Raw genomic sequence first — 17597 nt, forward strand, 5'->3', positions numbered from 1 at the left:
CACACTACTCCGCACACGTTGTACACACACTGCTCCGCACACGTTGTACACATATTGCTCCGCTCAGCACACGTTATACACACACTGCTCCGCTCAGCACACGTTGTACACACATTGCTCCGCTACGCACACGTTGTACACACACCGCTCCGCATACGTTGTACGCACACCGCTCCGCACACGTTGTACGCACACCGCTCCGCACACGTTGTACGCACACCGCTCCGCACACGTTGTACGCACACCGCTCCGCACAAATTGTACTCACACTGCTCGGCTCACGTTGTACACACAATCCTCCGCTCTGCAAACATTGTAAACACACTCCTTCCGCACACGTTGTACACACACTCTGCTCCGCTCTGCACACATTGTACACACACTGCTCTGCACACGTTTTACAAACACTGCTCCGCTCCACACATGTTGTACATACTGCTCCGTACACGTTGTACACACACTGCTCTGCACACGTTGTACACACACTGCTCCACTCCGCACATGTTGTACATACTGCTCCGTACAAGTTGTACACACACTGCTGCGCACACGTTGTACACGCACCGCTGCGCACACGTTGTACACGCACCGCTGCGCACACGTTGTACACGCACCGCTGCGCACACGTTGTACACGCACCGCTGCGCACACGTTGTACACGCACCGCTGCGCTGCGCACACACACTGCTGCGCACACGTTGTACACACACTGCTGCGCACATGTTGTACACACTGCTGCTCACACGTTGTACACACACCGCTGCGCACACGTTGTACACACACCGCTGCGCACACGTTGTACACACACCGCTGCGCACACGTTGTACACACACCGCTGCGCACACGTTGTACACACACCGCTGCGCACACGTTGTACACACACCGCTGCGCACACGTTGTACACACACTGCTCCACTACATCCACACTGTAAATCCCTCCTGACCTCACACACAAACTTCATGTCATCCAGCACAATGACAACCAGCACAGAAGATGATCATGTGACCCCTGCCTCCTCCCCTCCATGTGACATCTTCATGGGTCCTGTAAGCACAGAGCAGCCATATATCTAGTGTGCGGCTCTGCGATTGAGCCTACAATGTACGGGCTGCATTCAGGTCCTGGAATAAGCCCGTACGTTCCAAAGTCTTCAGTAGTGGTTGAGCCTAGAATGTAGGGACTCACTCCGTTAGTGGGCGTGGCGATGTTTCCTCTCGTCCACTACAATCATGCAATGCTTCACCCCCAGACCCCGCTTCTAATATAAACAACTCCATGACCACGTGCACTTGGAGAAAGAATGTTTATTATTCTGGCTGGAAACGTCGGACTCCATTTTGAAAACGCCCCCTATCATGTGATGGGGGCGTGTTGAAAACCGTTACACCTGCAAGAGGCCCGTACCCTCTAGCGTCAACCACGCGACAAGCACTTCCGGAACCCGTAGGACCCTTTATTCGGCGGGGAATGATTTTCAGTACGGACCACACTTTATAGTTCACCGGAAGTGCTCTCGGGGCTTCCTGAGCAAAGATGGCCGCGCTGACAGGTGAGAGGGTCACCGTAAACACTCGCTGACTTCAAGGACACTGGCGTGAGCTTTGGTGGTGCAGATCGCTGGGAGCGCTGAGCATGCACACCCTGGCCCCAGATACATGGCGTGCGCTGTGGTGGTGCACACCCTGGCCCCAGATACATGGCGTGTGCCGTGGTGGTGCGCACCCTGGCCCCAGATACATGGCGTGCGCTGTGGTGGTGCGCACCCTGGCCCCAGATACATGGCGTGCGCCGTGGTGGTGCGCACCCTGGCCCCAGATACATGGCGTGCGCTGTGGTGGTGCGCACCCTGGCCCCAGATACATGGCGTGCGCTGTGGTGGTGCGCACCCTGGCCCCAGATACATGGCGTGCGCTGTGGTGGTGCGCACACTGACCGCAGATACATGGCGTGCGCTGTGGTGGTGCGCACCCTGGCCCCAGATACATGGCGTGCGCTGTGGTGGTGCGCACCCTGGCCCCAGATACATGGCGTGCGCTGTGGTGGTGCGCACCCTGGCCCCAGATACATGGCGTGCGCTGTGGTGGTGCGCACACTGACCGCAGATACATGGCGTGCGCTGTGGTGGTGCGCACCCTGGCCCCAGATACATGGCGTGCGCTGTGGTGGTGCGCACCCTGGCCCCAGATACATGGCGTGCGCTGTGGTGGTGCGCACCCTGGCCCCAGATACATGGCGTGCGCTGTGGTGGTGCGCACCCTGGCCCCAGATACATGGCGTGCGCTGTGGTGGTGCGCACCCTGGCCCCAGATACATGGCGTGCGCTGTGGTGGTGCGCACCCTGGCCCCAGATACATGGCGTGCGCTGTGGTGGTGCGCACCCTGGCCCCAGATACATGGCGTGCGCTGTGGTGGTGCGCACACTGACCGCAGATACATGGCGTGCGCTGTGGTGGTGCGCACACTGACCGCAGATACATGGCGTGCGCTGTGGTGGTGCGCACCCTGGCCCCAGATACATGGCGTGCGCTGTGGTGGTGCGCACCCTGGCCCCAGATACATGGCGTGCGCTGTGGTGGTGCGCACCCTGGCCCCAGATACATGGCGTGCGCTGTGGTGGTGCGCACCCTGGCCCCAGATACATGGCGTGCGCTGTGGTGGTGCGCACCCTGGCCCCAGATACATGGCGTGCGCTGTGGTGGTGCGCACCCTGGCCCCAGATACATGGCGTGCGCTGTGGTGGTGCGCACCCTGGCCCCAGATACATGGCGTGCGCTGTGGTGGTGCGCACCCTGGCCCCAGATACATGGCGTGCGCTGTGGTGGTGCGCACCCTGGCCCCAGATACATGGCGTGCGCTGTGGTGGTGCGCACCCTGGCCCCAGATACATGGCGTGCGCTGTGGTGGTGCGCACCCTGGCCCCAGATACATGGCGTGCGCTGCTGTATTATAGTAATCACTCTTCTTTTCTATAGGTCCTAGGCTTTCTCGCCTCTGGCTGCAGGCTACACGGTAAGTTATACGGTTGTCTATTCCCTCCTATGAATGTATAGTCTATCCTAATATTCTCACTCCTTCTGCAGACCTGTGCCTACTGCAGCCCTCCATACTCGTGTCTGGCAGGCTTCCTGCGACAGTGCCAATAGCAGCAGGTAATGTACATTTAGTTGCAACCAGCAGGCTGTGGTGGGGAGGGTGGCGGAGGGCTGCCTAGCGGGCTGTGGTATGGAGGGGGTCGGAGGGCTGCCCAGCGGGCTGTGGTATGGAGGGGGGCGGAGGGCTGCCCAGCGGGCTGTGGTATGGAGGGGGGCGGAGGGCTGCCCAGCGGGCTGTGGTATGGAGGGGGGCGGAGGGCTGCCCAGCGGGCTGTGGTATGGAGGGGGGCGGAGGGCTGCCCATAGTGAGGACCCATCAGTAAGGAGATTGTGAAGCTCAGGGCCCTGTATTAGTTATGCTAAAGGAGTTTTCCAACCATCACATACAATTCTGGAAACAACTTAGAATGCTCAAACAAATATCCCGCTCATCTTGCCAATCCCCTGCTATTCAGACTCTGATAATTCCCAGGTCCCTGCCAGGGACTTCCAATGCCAACCAGTGATCTCCATGACCGTTTGCTGTACTGATTTTAGGAAAATGTTTTGATTTTGAGAAGCGGCACTCCTGACAGTGGGCTGTGCGTGGTATTGAGCTAAGTGAGTTGCACCAGAGAAAATACTCAGCCTTAGCCAAGCGTGCCACTGAAGACAACCTCTACACTATGATCAGCTTATTCAGCTTCTCTCATCTCCAACGATTAGCTGCTATTGCTGTGGCCTGGCACATATGCCTTATGAATGGCTGTGTAATACATGGATATTTTGGTCCATCAGACCAACCCTCTATTCTGGCACACTTGTGAGGTCTCTCCATTTATGATGTCCCGATACTTTAATATAGTCGGGGTCATCCTGATGGAAAAGTTTTTATGCAGGTTATTGCACATCTCTGGCACTTTCCATTATTATTAAAATGGGTTGAGTGCTGCCTATCTCTTTATAACCCGTATACCCAAGAACTCAAACTGACCATTAAAGGAGTTGTCCAACATTAGCTTACAAAAAAAATGTTGAGTTTATCTGTGCTGTGTTGTCATATAAAACACCCTACATTTTGTTTTGTTTTCTAACTTTTGTTCCACTTGAATTATCACTTTCTTCTCTGCACACACTTTGTTTACATTCAGCTCAACCAAACATGATCACTTCCTGTGCTAAACCTCACAATCAGATCTGGCACCACCTGGCCTCACTATCCAGCCCTGCCCTCTGCACATTCATTGGCTGTCCGTATTCCGGCCAGCACTGACCTGTTATCAGTTTAGCATTGGAAATAACAGCCCCACACCGGCCTCTGTGGTGCCCACACACACACACACACACACACACACACACACACACACACACACACACACACACACACACACACACCGGCCTCTGCGCCGCCGATGCCTTTGAACGTGTGATCCTGAGCAAGGGGCCCAGTGCTGGCGGCGACCCCTGCGGTAGCTGCTGCCAGGCTTCCCCCCCCCCAGCCCACAGCAGTGGAAGGGTAGAGTACGGAGTGTGGAGAGGGTGCGGAGGAGGGGGGTCGGGGACTCCACGCACTGTACCTACCCAGCAGGGCGTCTAAATGACGCCGACTGTGATGCCCGTCTACAAGGCAGGACATGAGCTCCTGCACTTGTCGTTGTGACATCACAGGAAGCTGCAAAATCACGGCAGGAGTGGTCACGTGACCGCTCTGAGCTGGGGAGAGGGGCTGACAGCAGGGCAGGTAGGTAGTTACTATCTACTTACCTGCCCCAAAGTAGCCCAATAGTGAAATGGGAAAAAAACCCAATTAAGCCGGATAACTCCTTTTTAAGTGCCAGAGAACCATCCAGACACATGTCTTTAATGCATCACTAAGAAGAGGGGAGTCAGCACTGCTCATGAATGGCATGCAACTATGAAAAAATAAAGTGTAAAATTCACAAATTCATTCATATTGTAACAATTCAATGAGATTTTTTGCAAATTATTGATCAATGATTTGAGCCCCCCTGCCCCGTCACGGCAAATCTCTATAGGGGGGTCCCTGCACTATGTGATTATTATCGTACCATAAGGTCTCATATAATGACTTGAACAGGACCATATAAGAACACCACAAGTCCTTGCAGCATGGGAGCGGTTCTGACATTCCCCGGGTAAGTGGTGTTCTTAAATGGTCCTGTTCAAGTAAATATATGAGACCTTATGGTACGATATTGATTTATAACATAGTGTATGGACCCCCCTATAGAGATTTGCCATGATGGGGCAGGGGGGCTCAAATCATTGATCAATAATTTGCAAAAAATCTCATTGAATTGTTACAGTAGGAATGAATTTGTGAATTTTACACTTTATTTTTTCATTGTTGCATGCCATTCATGAGCAGTGCTGGCTCCCCTCTTTGCGTTTAATGCATCACTGTATTGAAGAACCTCTTCTCTGTATAAGAGGAAAAGTGCAATCTGATAGAGGTATCGCACTCGGGCTCATGTTCACTAAAGTAAGCTAGATCTGCGGTATTTGTTTGTGGTTTTTTGTTTTTTTTTTTTCTCAGCTGTACTTGCCATTAAAAAATCCCCACAGCATTTGATCCTGAATTCATTACTATGCGAGGAAAAAAATCGGACACCATACGGACAGTGTGCATCCGTTTGTTTTTTTTTGTTTTTTTTTAAAGATTCGTTACAATTCTGTAGGGTGGGAAACTAGCACAGTACAGTAGTCAAATCTCAGTAGTCAGGAAAAAAAAATCGTCCTACTTTTCTGGATGAGAATGGACTGATTTTTCTATACGCTTGAGTGACCCCAGCCTTATGCAGAATAATCTGATCAGTTGTCTTGTTTCAGCTCTTTACCTGTCAGACAGACGAGTAGTGCTGTCAGTGCAGCGAAACCATCTGCAGTAAGCGGCAAAGGAGAGTTTGTAGTCACAAAGCTTGATGATCTGGTGAATTGGGCAAGAAGGGTAAGTTTTTCTAATATAACTTGGCGTAATCGATTTTTAGAATAACTTATCTCATACCGTGCTTAGCATAAATAAGTACTCCCCCTAGAAAAAGAAATTTCTTTGTCGCTCCATTGGGAGACCCAGACAATTGGGTGTATAGCTTCTGCCTCCGGAGGCCACACAAAGTATTACACTTTAAAAAGTGTAACCCCTACCCTCTGCCTATACACCCTCCCGTGCATCACGGGCTCCTCAGTTTTATGCTTTGTGTGGAAGGAGGCACACATCCACTCATGAATTCTCAGTTACATCGCTCCGTAGAGTGTCGGAGCTGGCAGCGCTGTCATGCAAAGCCCCCTTCCTGGTTTTTCACCAGGATAAGGTGGTTCTGCGTCCGGTCCCGGAATTTCTTCCTAAGGTGGTATCCCCTTTTCATCTCAATCAGGATATCTCCTTACCTTCATTTTGCCCTCATCCAGTTCACCAATGTGAAAAGGATTTGCACTCGTTAGAGCTGGAGAGCTCTCACCAGATCTATGTGTTTCGCACGGCGCCCCTGCGCCGTTCAGATGCGCTCTTTGTCCTTGTCGCTGGCCAGCGTAAGGGTTCGCAGGCTTCCAAGTCAACCTTGGCTCGGTGGATCAAGGAACCGATTCTTGAAGCCTACCGTTCTTCTGGGCTTCCGCTTCCTTTGGGGCTGAAAGCCCATTCTACCAGAGCCGTGGGTGCGTCCTGGGCATTGCGGCACCGGGCTACGGCTCAGCAGGTGTGTCAGGCAGCTACCTGGTCTACTCTGCACACTTTCACGAAACACTATCAGGTGCATACCTATGCTTCGGCAGACGCCAGTCTAGGTAGGCGAGTCCTTCAGGCGGCGGTTGCCCACCTGTAAGAGGGGGTTGCTTTCGGCTCTTTTTATCGAGGTATTCTTTTACCCACCCAGGGACTGCTTTTGGACGTCCCAATTGTCTGGGTCTCCCAATGGAGCGACAAAGAAGAAGGGAATTTTGTTTACTTACCGTAAATTCCTTTTCTTCTAGCTCCTATTGGGAGACCCAGCACCCGCCCCTGTTCCCTTCGGGCTGTTTGTTCTTTTGTGTAGACATGTTGTTCATGTTGAATTGTTCTTTTGGTTCATGGTTTTCAGTTCTCCGAACATCCTTCGGATTGAATTTACCCTAGACCAATTTATAAGTTTCCTCCTTCCTGCTTTTGCACCAAAACTGAGGAGCCCGTGATGCACGGGAGGGTGTATAGGCAGAGGGGAGGGGTTACACTTTTTAAAGTGTAATACTTTGTGTGGCCTCCGGAGGCAGAAGCTATACACCCAATTGTCTGGGTCTCCCAATAGGAGCTAGAAGAAAAGGAATTTACGGTAAGTAAACAAAATTCCCTTCATTTGCAAATTTTGGCAGTTGAGTTTCATAGAATTTTTTTTTTTTTTTTTTTTTTTAGCCCATAACCTGAAAGTAAGGTTAATAATATAACGTTCATTACAAAAGCTTCAGTTTAACTTAAATTAGTTGACGCAAAAATGAATACACCCCATTTCAAAAACTATATCTAGTATTTTGTGATTCAATAATTTTTATTAGGTTTTCAAAGTTTATACATAAAACAGTTCTAACAAAAACAATAAAACAAAGTGCTGTATAGCATTACTTCATGCTATATCAAACAAATAATATACAGTAGACATATACAAAAGGAGAAACAAACAAATAACATTGGTAAAAACTATGACATACAGTCGGATTGAGTATTTACAAAGTATGATATTCAAATATGTCAGGAGATAGATGTAAACAAACAATTTTCTTGTTAAACTAATTAAATAAGTATAGTGTATTACGTTTATACAAGAATTATAACTAGATTAGATTTAAAATTTTATGTATTGTTGTTAATAAAGTCAGTCCATGGGTCCCATTTTTTATGAAATCTGTTCCAAGAGTTATTAATTAGGGCATGCTTCTCTTCATAGAACTTATGAAGGGATATTTTTTCTATTAGATCGTAAATATTTGGAATTTTATTGGATTTCCAACGTGCCGCCAATTCGATTTTGGTAACTAGAAGGATATGAATTACGATGGCCCTGTATTTTATGTTTATTGTATCCGAATCTATCGATAAGAGAGCTAATTGTGGGGTTAGACTTATTTTTGAGTGCATTATCAGATTTATTATTTTAGACACTTTCTGCCATAAGCTTCTGATTTTAGGACAGCTCCAAAAAATATGAACAATGTCACCTTTTGTATCACAGCCTCTCCAGCATGTTGGTTTTTGGCTTGGGAATATTTTAGCTACTTTGTCCGGAGTGAAATACCATCTGGTATAAATCTTATAATAAGCTTCATGTAATGTAGCGCAGATATTGGAAAGGTATGTGTTTTTAAGAGCTTTATCCCATTGGTCTTGGGTGAATTCTACATTCAAGTCCTTTTCCCAACTGGATATGTGTATCATTTTTCTTGTGGGGAGTTCAGAATTGTAGGCATGATAGATGTTCTTATGACTCCATATTAGTTTGTTATTTGGGTTGTTTATCAATTTAAGTATGAATTTGTTTATTTTACATTTGGGTTCTACAAGTTTCCGGATGATTTTCCTTATTTCTAGGAAGAAGTAAAGCTCTTTATCTGGTATATTGTTTTGTAGTTTAAGTTGTAAGAATGAGGTGAAGTTTGTACCATCGTATATATTTTTTATGTATTTTATCCCTGACTGGACCCATCTATCTACTGTCTCGGTATTGTTTGACAAATCTATATTTTTTTATCTCAATATTTTTAAAGACTTCAAAAGTAATTATTTTGTCTTTGGAGATTCTTGAAATCTTTTCCCAGGAATTAAATGCAGCATTAATAGTGCTGCTATCATAGGTATTTGATTTTCATCCTCCAAAGCTTAGTAACTGTTCCAGTAAAGGAGAGCGGAAAGAATTATTTCCTGATAATATTAGTTCCAAGTTAACCCAAGTTGGAGTATTTTCATTTTTTAATAACCAATTGTTGGTTTGTTTTAATACATTTGAGTAATAATATGCTTGTATATTAGGAAGGCCGTATCCTCCATTAATTTTATTTTTGAATAATGTATTTTTGGCCACCCTTGCTTTACTATTATTCCAGACATATTTGTTGATCAATTTTTGCAATTTGACTAGGAATTCGTCTGGGGTGATGATAGGTAGACATCTAATTGTATATAAAATTTTGGGTAGAATAAACATGTTAGCTACCAATATTCTACCAAGCCAAGTCGTTTCGGTTTTGTTGTATGTTGCAAAGTCTTTTTCAATCTGAGATAAGAGTTTATTCATGTTGAGGATTAAGGTGCTTTTAATATCTTTTGTGAAAGTAATACCTAAGTATTCAATAGCGTCTGTAACCCATTCATAATTAACATTATTTCTAAGATTTTCTTGTGCTGTTGGGATGAGGTTAAGAGCTAGCATTTTTGACTTTTTCTCATTAATTTTAAAGTTTGAAACAATGGAGAATTCTTTCAAAATGTTGTTTATTTCATTGATGGAGTTTAATGGGTCGCTAAGAGTCATAATTACATCGTCCGCAAAAAGACTTATTTTAAAGTTTTCTTTCCCTATGGAAATACCTTTAATTTTTTCATTTGACCTGACACATTCTGCCAAAGGTTCCATAATCAGGGCAAAAAGTAGCGGTGATAAAGGACATCCCTGACGAGTTCCATTGGTTATCATAAACGTTTTTGAAGAGTGGTTGTCTGATTTAATTGTGACTGGGGGGCAGGAATATAGCGCCATGATGGCATTAATGGATGTGTTGTCAAAGCCAAATTTTTTCAGGGTGTTTTCCAAGAATTCCCACCCCACTCTATCAAATGCTTTCTCAGCGTCAAGAGATAAAAGTAGGGTGGGTGTTCTAGATTTTTTTAGCGTATTCAAGAATGTTTAGTAATCTTCTAGTACCGTCTGATGCTTGCCTATCTAGTATTTTGTATGATCTCCAGCACCCAAGTCTTCTAGGTGTGGAATAAACAAGTTGGTGACATATTGTAACATCTAGCTTTTTCCATTCTTCAAGAACAAATTCTTTTAGAGCCTACAATACAGTATTCTTGGCCACTGAATCACATTCTCCCTGTTCTTCGGATGTACAATATAAAATAATATTGTGGTACCTTGCTAGCCAGAAAAATCGATGTAAATATTTATGTCCAGAAAATGAGAAAAGTATTCTAAGAGTGATACCTTTTTGGCTAACCAGAAAAATTATGTATACAAGCTTTCAGAGCACAAAGGCTCTTTCGTCAGGCAGGCTTACCAATGAGTTACTGAGACAAGCACACAACATTTAAGGGATGTGACAACAGGACAATTGGGCATGAGCAAGATGGGGTGATGTCTCCTAAAGATAAGCTAGGGAAATCAAATGAAGGTTTTGTTACAAATGTAGATGTGGTGGAAGTAATGGCTAGTGATTTGGAGTCTCACTGGTGGAGGTGTAAAGTGTGTCATAAATCCAGGTGTTGGGTTGAGTCCGTTTATCAAAGACTAGAACATCATTATCAATTGGAATTCCCAGATTTTTCTTGCTCTGTCACCCTTAACCCCTTCACGACCTTTGACGGATCTATCCATCATGGATCGTGTGCCGTTAAGCTCCGCCCCCTGCCGCGGGAAGGGTGCTGCGATCGACGTACATATCAGCTGTTTTCAACAGCTGACATGTGTGCCTGCATGTTACGAGTGGAATCTCATTCCACCCATAACATTAACCCCTTACATCTCTCTGCCAAAGTCTGACAGCAAGATGTATATACGTGTGGTGAAGATTTTCACTTACCGCCGCCCCCATTGGAAGTCACGTGAGTGATCACGTGACTTTCGGTGGTTGCAATGTTAGCACAGGGTCATGTGATGACCCCTGCAGCTATGACGTTTCACTTTCGTTTTCACTCGGCCGGGAGGCCAGTGAATCAGGAAGTGACCGTATCTGCTGTTTACAGCTGTATAGCTGTGATCAGCAGATAGATCAGAGCGATCGGATTGCTGATCGCTATAGCCCCCTAGGGGGACTAGTAAATGGAAAAAAAAAAGTAAAGATTTAAAAAATTAAACCTAAAAGTTCAAATCACCCGCCTTTCACCCCATTTAAAATTAAAGGGTTAAAAAATTTTTTTTATTTTATTTATATATATATATATATATATATCTATATATCACCAGAAAGTGTGCTAGAAGACGCCAATAGAGCACTCTCATCAATACCTACCACCACAATAACACAAACTAATAAACTGATCTATGCCACTGCCTCAGTAATTCTGGAAATGCTTGGCTATACTAACCAGAACAATAGAAGCACGTGCCCACCATGGAAAAGAAGACTGGAGGCAAAAATCAAGGTGACACGAAGAGAAGTCAGCCAACTAACAGAAGCACAGAAGGGTGTAAAGATCAAGAATAAGACCAAGCTGAACAAGTACAAAGGCCTGACTCCATCTGAAGCCCTAGAGACTGCAAAACAAAGGCTTACAGCACTGGCTGCAAGACTAGGGAGATACACTAGAGAAGCTGAGGCCAAGAGGATAAATGCCTTGTTCTCCAAAGAACCATCCAAGGTGTATTCCCAGCTGCAGAATAACAGCACAATAGCAGCAATTCCACCGATAGAGACTGAACAATACTGGAGGGACATATGGGAGAAGGAAAAAAAAACACACAACACCGCTGCAAAGTGGCTGCAAGATCTGAGAATGAAACACAATAACCACCCAGAATAAGAACCAGTTACCATCACAGAAGTAGACATCCAAGAGCGCATCAAGAACATGAAGAGCTGGACAGCACCTGGCCCAGACATGATCCACACCTACTGGCTAAAGAAATTGACAGCAGTACATGAACGGCTGGCAAAACAGATGAACCAACTGCTAGAAGCAGGCCACCACCCAGCTTGGCTAACACAAGGAAGAACAGTGCTGATCATGAAGGACCCTTGTAAAGGAACAATTCCATCCAACTATCGTCCAATAACCTGCCTTACAACGACATGGAAACTCCTGTCAGGCATCATAGCCACCAAGCTACAGAACCATATGAATCAGTACATGAATCCAGCTCAGAAAGGCATTGGGAACAACACCAGAGGCTCTAAGCACCAGCTGCTAGTGGATAGAGCAGTCGCTCAAGACTCAAGATCCAGACAGACCAATCTCAGCACAGCCTGGATTGACTATAGGAAAGCCTATGACTCAATGCCACACACATGGATCTGTGAATGCTTGGCTCTCTACAATGTCAATAGGAAATTAAGAACCTTCCTCAGCAACTCAATGGGGCTATGGAGGACAACACTGGAAGTCAACTCAAGGCAACTAGCACAAGTGTCCATCAAATGTGGCATATACCAAGGTAATGCACTATCCCCATTGCTCTTCTGCATAGGCTTAAATCCCCTCAGTCAGATAATAACAGTCTGGCTATGGATACAAGTTCAAGAGTGGAAGCATCATCAGCCACCTACTCTACATGGATGACATCAAGCTGTATGCGAAAAATGAACGAGACATCAGTTCCCTGATCCACCTGACCAGGATATACAGCGAAGACATTGGGATGTCCTTCGGACTGGAGAAGTGCGGCCGGCTGGTCATAAAGAGAGGCAAGGTAGTAAAGACTGATGGAGTAGAACTACCGGCAGGGCACATAGCAGATGTACAAACCCTGCTACAAGTACCTTGGCATCCCACAGGGATACGGTAACCACGATGAGGAGGCAAGGAAAGCAGCAACATCCAAATACCATCAAAGGGTAAGACAGGTCCTAAAGAGCCAGCTGAATGGGAAGAATAAGATCCGCGCCATCAATACATACGCTCTGCCAGTTATCAGATACCCTGCTGGCATAGTGTGCTGGCCAAAAGAAGAAATGGAAGCTGCAGATGTGAAGACCCGGAAGCTCCTCACAATGCATGGTGGTCTCCACCCCAAGTCAAACACCCAAAGATTGTATACCAACAGAAAGGAGGGTGGTCGAGGCTTGATAGGTGTCCAAGCCACCATCATGGATGAAACAAGAAGTATCCAGGAATACATCAGAAAAATGGCACCAAAAGATGAAATGCTGAAGGAGAGCCTAAGACAGCAACAACAACAGTCAGAGAAGGAAGAACAAGAACATGAAGTGCCATGGCAAGACAAGCCGCTGCATGGGATGTACCATAGACAGATAATGGAGGTGGCTGACATGAAGAAATCCTACCAATGGCTGGAGAAAGCTGGACTCCAGGACAGCACAGAGGCACTAATCATAGCTGCACAAGAGCAGGCGCTAAGTACCAGATCCATAGAAGCAGGAATCTACCACACAAGACAAGACCCAAGGTGTAGACTATGTAAAGAAACCACGGAAACAATCCAACATATAGTGGCAGGATGCAAAATGCAAGCAGGAACAGCGTACACCGAACGCCACAACCAAGTAGCGGGAATTGTATACAGGAATATCTGTACAGTGTATGGGCTAAGTCCCCCTACGTCCAGGTGGGAGACCCCAGAAAAAGTGGTGGAGAATGAAAGGGCTAAAATCCTGTGGGACTTCAAGATCCAGACAGAAAAGCAAGTGGTAGCTAACCAACCAGATATCGTAATAGTAGACAAGGGTCAGAAGACAGCAATAATAATAGATGTGGCAGTGCCTAATGACAGTAACATCAGAAAGAAGGAATATGAGAAGCTGGAGAAATACCAGGGCCTTAAAGAACAACTGGAGAAGATGTGGAAGGTGAAGGTAACAGTGATTCCAGTGGTGATAGGAGCACTTGGAGCAGTGACCCCTTAAGTTGGAAAAATGGCTGCAACAGATTCCAGGAGCAACATCTGAGCTCTATGTCCAGAAAAGCGCAGTGCTGGGAACAACTAAGATCCTGCGCAGAACCCTCAAACTCCCAGGCCTCTGGTAGAGGACCCGAGAATGAGGAAGGACAATTAACCACCCACAGGGGGTGAGAAGGTAATTTTTTTTTATACATTTCGTATCGCCGCGTTCAGAAATGCCCGATTTATCAAACTACAAAATCAATTTGATCAGTAAACGGCGTAGTGGCAAAAAAAATTCCAAACGCCAAAATTACGTTTTTTGGTCGCCGCAAGTTTTACGCAAAATGCAATAACAGGCGATCAAAACGTAGCATCTGCACATAAATGGTACCATTTAGAAACATCAGCTCGAGACGCAAAAATAAGCAGTCACTGAGCCATAGATCCCAAAAAATGAGAACGCTACGGGTTTTGAAAATGGCGCAAAACGTGCGCCACTTTTTTGGACAAGCTTGTGAAATTTTTTTAACCCCTTAAATACAAGTAAACCTATTCATGTTTGGTGTCTACATACTTGAACTGACCTGAGGCATCACATAGTTACATCAGTTTTACCATATAGTGAACACTGTGAATAAAAGATCCCAAAAACTATTGTACGATCACACTTTTTTTTGTAATTTTTCCGCATTTTGTTATTTTTTTTGCCACTTTTCAGTACACTATATGGTAAGACTTATGGTTTCATTTAAAAGTATAACTCGTCCCGCAAAAAACAAGCCCTCATATGGCACGATTGGCAGAAAAATAAAAAGGTTATGGCTCTCGGAAGAAGGGGAGCAAAAACGGAAAGTGCCTGGGGGCTGAAGGGGTTAAAATGATTTATCAGTATTAAGACTTTTATTAAATCTGTCATACTGTGTCCTGGTTTCCAGAAATATTTTCCTACAGTTGTACCCTGTTCTTCAGAAATGCAAGCGTGGCCTTCATGTGTGTTTGAGATCATTGTCATTTTGGAAAAGTTGATGGCTACTAAGGGTATGGAGAGATGGTAGCATCTTCTCTTGCAATATACAGTGGTGTGAAAAAGTGTTTGCCCCTTCCTGATTTCTTATTCTTTTGCATGTTTGTCACACTTAAATTTCAGATCCCCAAATAAATTTAAATATTAGACAAAAATAACACAAGTAATCACAAAATGCAGTTTATAAATGAAGGAATTTATTATTATAAAAAAAGAAATCCAAATCTACAACACCCTGTGTGAAAGTGATTGCGCGCACGCGCGCGGGCCCCCCCCCCCCAAAAAAAAATAACCCAAGCAAACTCATAAATTGTGTGTGGTTCCTCACATCTTTTGGAAGCAGAGTCGTCCCCTAGCCACACCCAGGGTTAATCACTGCCATGCCTGTTCTCCATCAAGAAATCCCTTAAATAGAACCTGCCTGACAAAGTGACGTAGGCCAAAAGATCCTCAAAAGCTAGACGACATGTCGTGATCCAGAGAAATTCAGGAACACATGAGAAACAAAGTAATTGAGATCATTCAGTATGGAAAAGTTATAAAGCCATTTCTAAAGCTTGGGACTCCAGTGAACTACAGTGAGAGCAATTATCAACAAATGGTGAAAATGTGGAACTGTGGTGAACCTTCCCAGGAGTGGCTGGCTGACCAAAATTACTCCAAGAGCGCAGTGACTACTCATCAAAGACCCCACAACAACATCCAAAGAACTGCAGGCCTCACTTGCCTTTTTTTTTTTTTTGTTTTTTTAACTCGTTTTATTGAAGGACGTACACTCAACAAGCGTTTTTGGATTCAAAGACATATTCACAGGATCTACAGCATAGTACATTAGCTATAAGTAAACCATATTGCAAATCACATATAATAGTGTCATGGGATGCAGACCGATTTTTCTATAACTTTTGTAAATATTACTTTGCCTCAAAAATTAAAGAAAATTCAAACAAGCAAACCGAACTCAATTTGGACTCAAACACTTTCTGTGGGTGACTGAGAATTCAGTAGCGAAAACGCAAGTGAGAAAATCAAGAGCCCGTCAGGTCCCTTAGCAGCGATTTTAGATCTCCCTGTTAATGGAGACCTCAGCCACCCTCCCCATACCCTATTAACCTTTTGCGGACAGCCTGTTTTTATAAATAAAATGTTCAAAGTACGAGGTAGTATTGACAAGTCGGATCGATTGTGACCTACTAGGGGGACGCCTATCCATCCATCTTAAAACTGTCCCTTTTTGTGCCAAAAATGTCTTCAAAAAATTATTGTTGTACCACGACCATATTCCTCAGCATCCAGAATTTCGAAAATACACAATAGGAGATCCAGTGGGACATCCAGCTCCAGAATCTCAGACAAGACCACCACCACTTCTCTCCAATATAACTGGAGATCTTTACAAGCCCAGATCATATGCCAAAACTCCGCTGCCTCCTCCCCACATCTTGGGCGACAACTTCTCCCAAGAGCTCCTCATTTTACTCATACTTTGGCAGGAGTAATAAAGACTTGATGGCAATATATAACTGAATCAACTTATTTATCTCTGACACTATGTGACACAAGAATATCACAGCTGATAATCTCATCTATAGCAGGAATCCGTGATTTCCATTTATCCAAGACCGGTAGAGTAGCTCTATAAGCCTTAGCCCGAATGAGGGAGGAGTACGGCTTAGAAACCAATCCCCTGGGGACCTGAGAATGGATGATACCAGTGACTTGAAAGGAAGAGACTTTTATGTCCATGTGGGAACTGGGAGATAAATGCATGTCATATCTGAAGGTACTTAAAGAATTGAGAGTGTGGCAACTCAAATGTTGTTTGCAGCTGAATGAAAGAGTGAAACACATTATTATGTATTAAGTCCCCTACTGTAGCTATTCCCCCTCTGCTCCCAAAATCCACCAAGTTCTCAAAGCTGCATTATACCAGATTGGAGTCTCCAAGGGAATATCCACATGGCTATAGATTTGCTTGGCTTGCTTCCAAATTGTAACAGTGAGCCTGTGTACCTAAGCAGCTTTTTACTAGGAACAAGCCTCGGACACTCTAATACCGGCCATAACTTCAGGCCCACAACCTCTGCCAAACAGGATTCCGAGGATCTGGTGTGTCCCGCCTGCATCCATGGGCCTAAATATTAAAGCTGCCCCGCTATGTAGTATAAATATAAATCCGGAAGTGCCATACCCCCTAAGAGCTTCGGCTGCTGTAGCTTGGCGAACTGGAACTTGGGTCTAGCTGGACCCCAAATAAAAGAAATTAACATGGAATGCAGAGATCTGAAAAAAGGATCAAGGGATCCATACAAATATATTCTGAGTGACATATAAACATTTTAATTATATTTTTTTGCAGAAAACCCCAAAAACATTTTTTTTCCCCCACATTTCAAACAGATATGAAAAACACACAAAGGTATATAAATCTAGAGTAAACTAGCTGCATTTCTTTTCTAACTTTTATTTTGAATTTTATTGGTCTTCCAAACAATTTTTACGTCATCTTTTCTGAAGAATGTTCTTTACAGACCTTTTCCCCACAAGTGGTACAATATTGCTCAGTTTTCCTCTAAGTTTATTGAACAAATAAAACAACGCTTTCGTTTTCTTTCTCCTGGCTGTGGAATATCCTGAAACTGTACACCACACCGTTTCATTGCTTCTTTAGTTTGCTTTGGCAAGCATTTCATGTTTCTTCGCTCAATCATGTGAGGCATTACAAGTTCATGACAAAGGTC

General features: G+C 45.1%; 1 protein-coding gene across 1 annotated transcript in view; it reads left to right on the top strand.

Annotated features, from left to right (window-relative positions):
• The first annotated feature begins 1412 nt into the window (after positions 1 to 1412).
• NDUFS7 (NADH:ubiquinone oxidoreductase core subunit S7) overlaps positions 1413 to 17597 on the top strand; it is a 75111-nt gene continuing 58926 nt past the window's right edge. Inside the window, exons 1-4 of the mRNA XM_075337887.1 lie at positions 1413 to 1550; positions 2974 to 3010; positions 3082 to 3150; positions 5923 to 6040. Coding sequence (XP_075194002.1) covers positions 1535 to 1550; positions 2974 to 3010; positions 3082 to 3150; positions 5923 to 6040 — 240 coding nt within the window. The 5' untranslated portion in view covers positions 1413 to 1534. The remainder of the gene's footprint in view (positions 1551 to 2973; positions 3011 to 3081; positions 3151 to 5922; positions 6041 to 17597) is intronic.

This window comes from Anomaloglossus baeobatrachus, chromosome 1 (assembly GCF_048569485.1).
Source record: "Anomaloglossus baeobatrachus isolate aAnoBae1 chromosome 1, aAnoBae1.hap1, whole genome shotgun sequence".
In the NCBI taxonomy this organism is placed as follows: Eukaryota; Metazoa; Chordata; class Amphibia; order Anura; family Aromobatidae; genus Anomaloglossus; species Anomaloglossus baeobatrachus.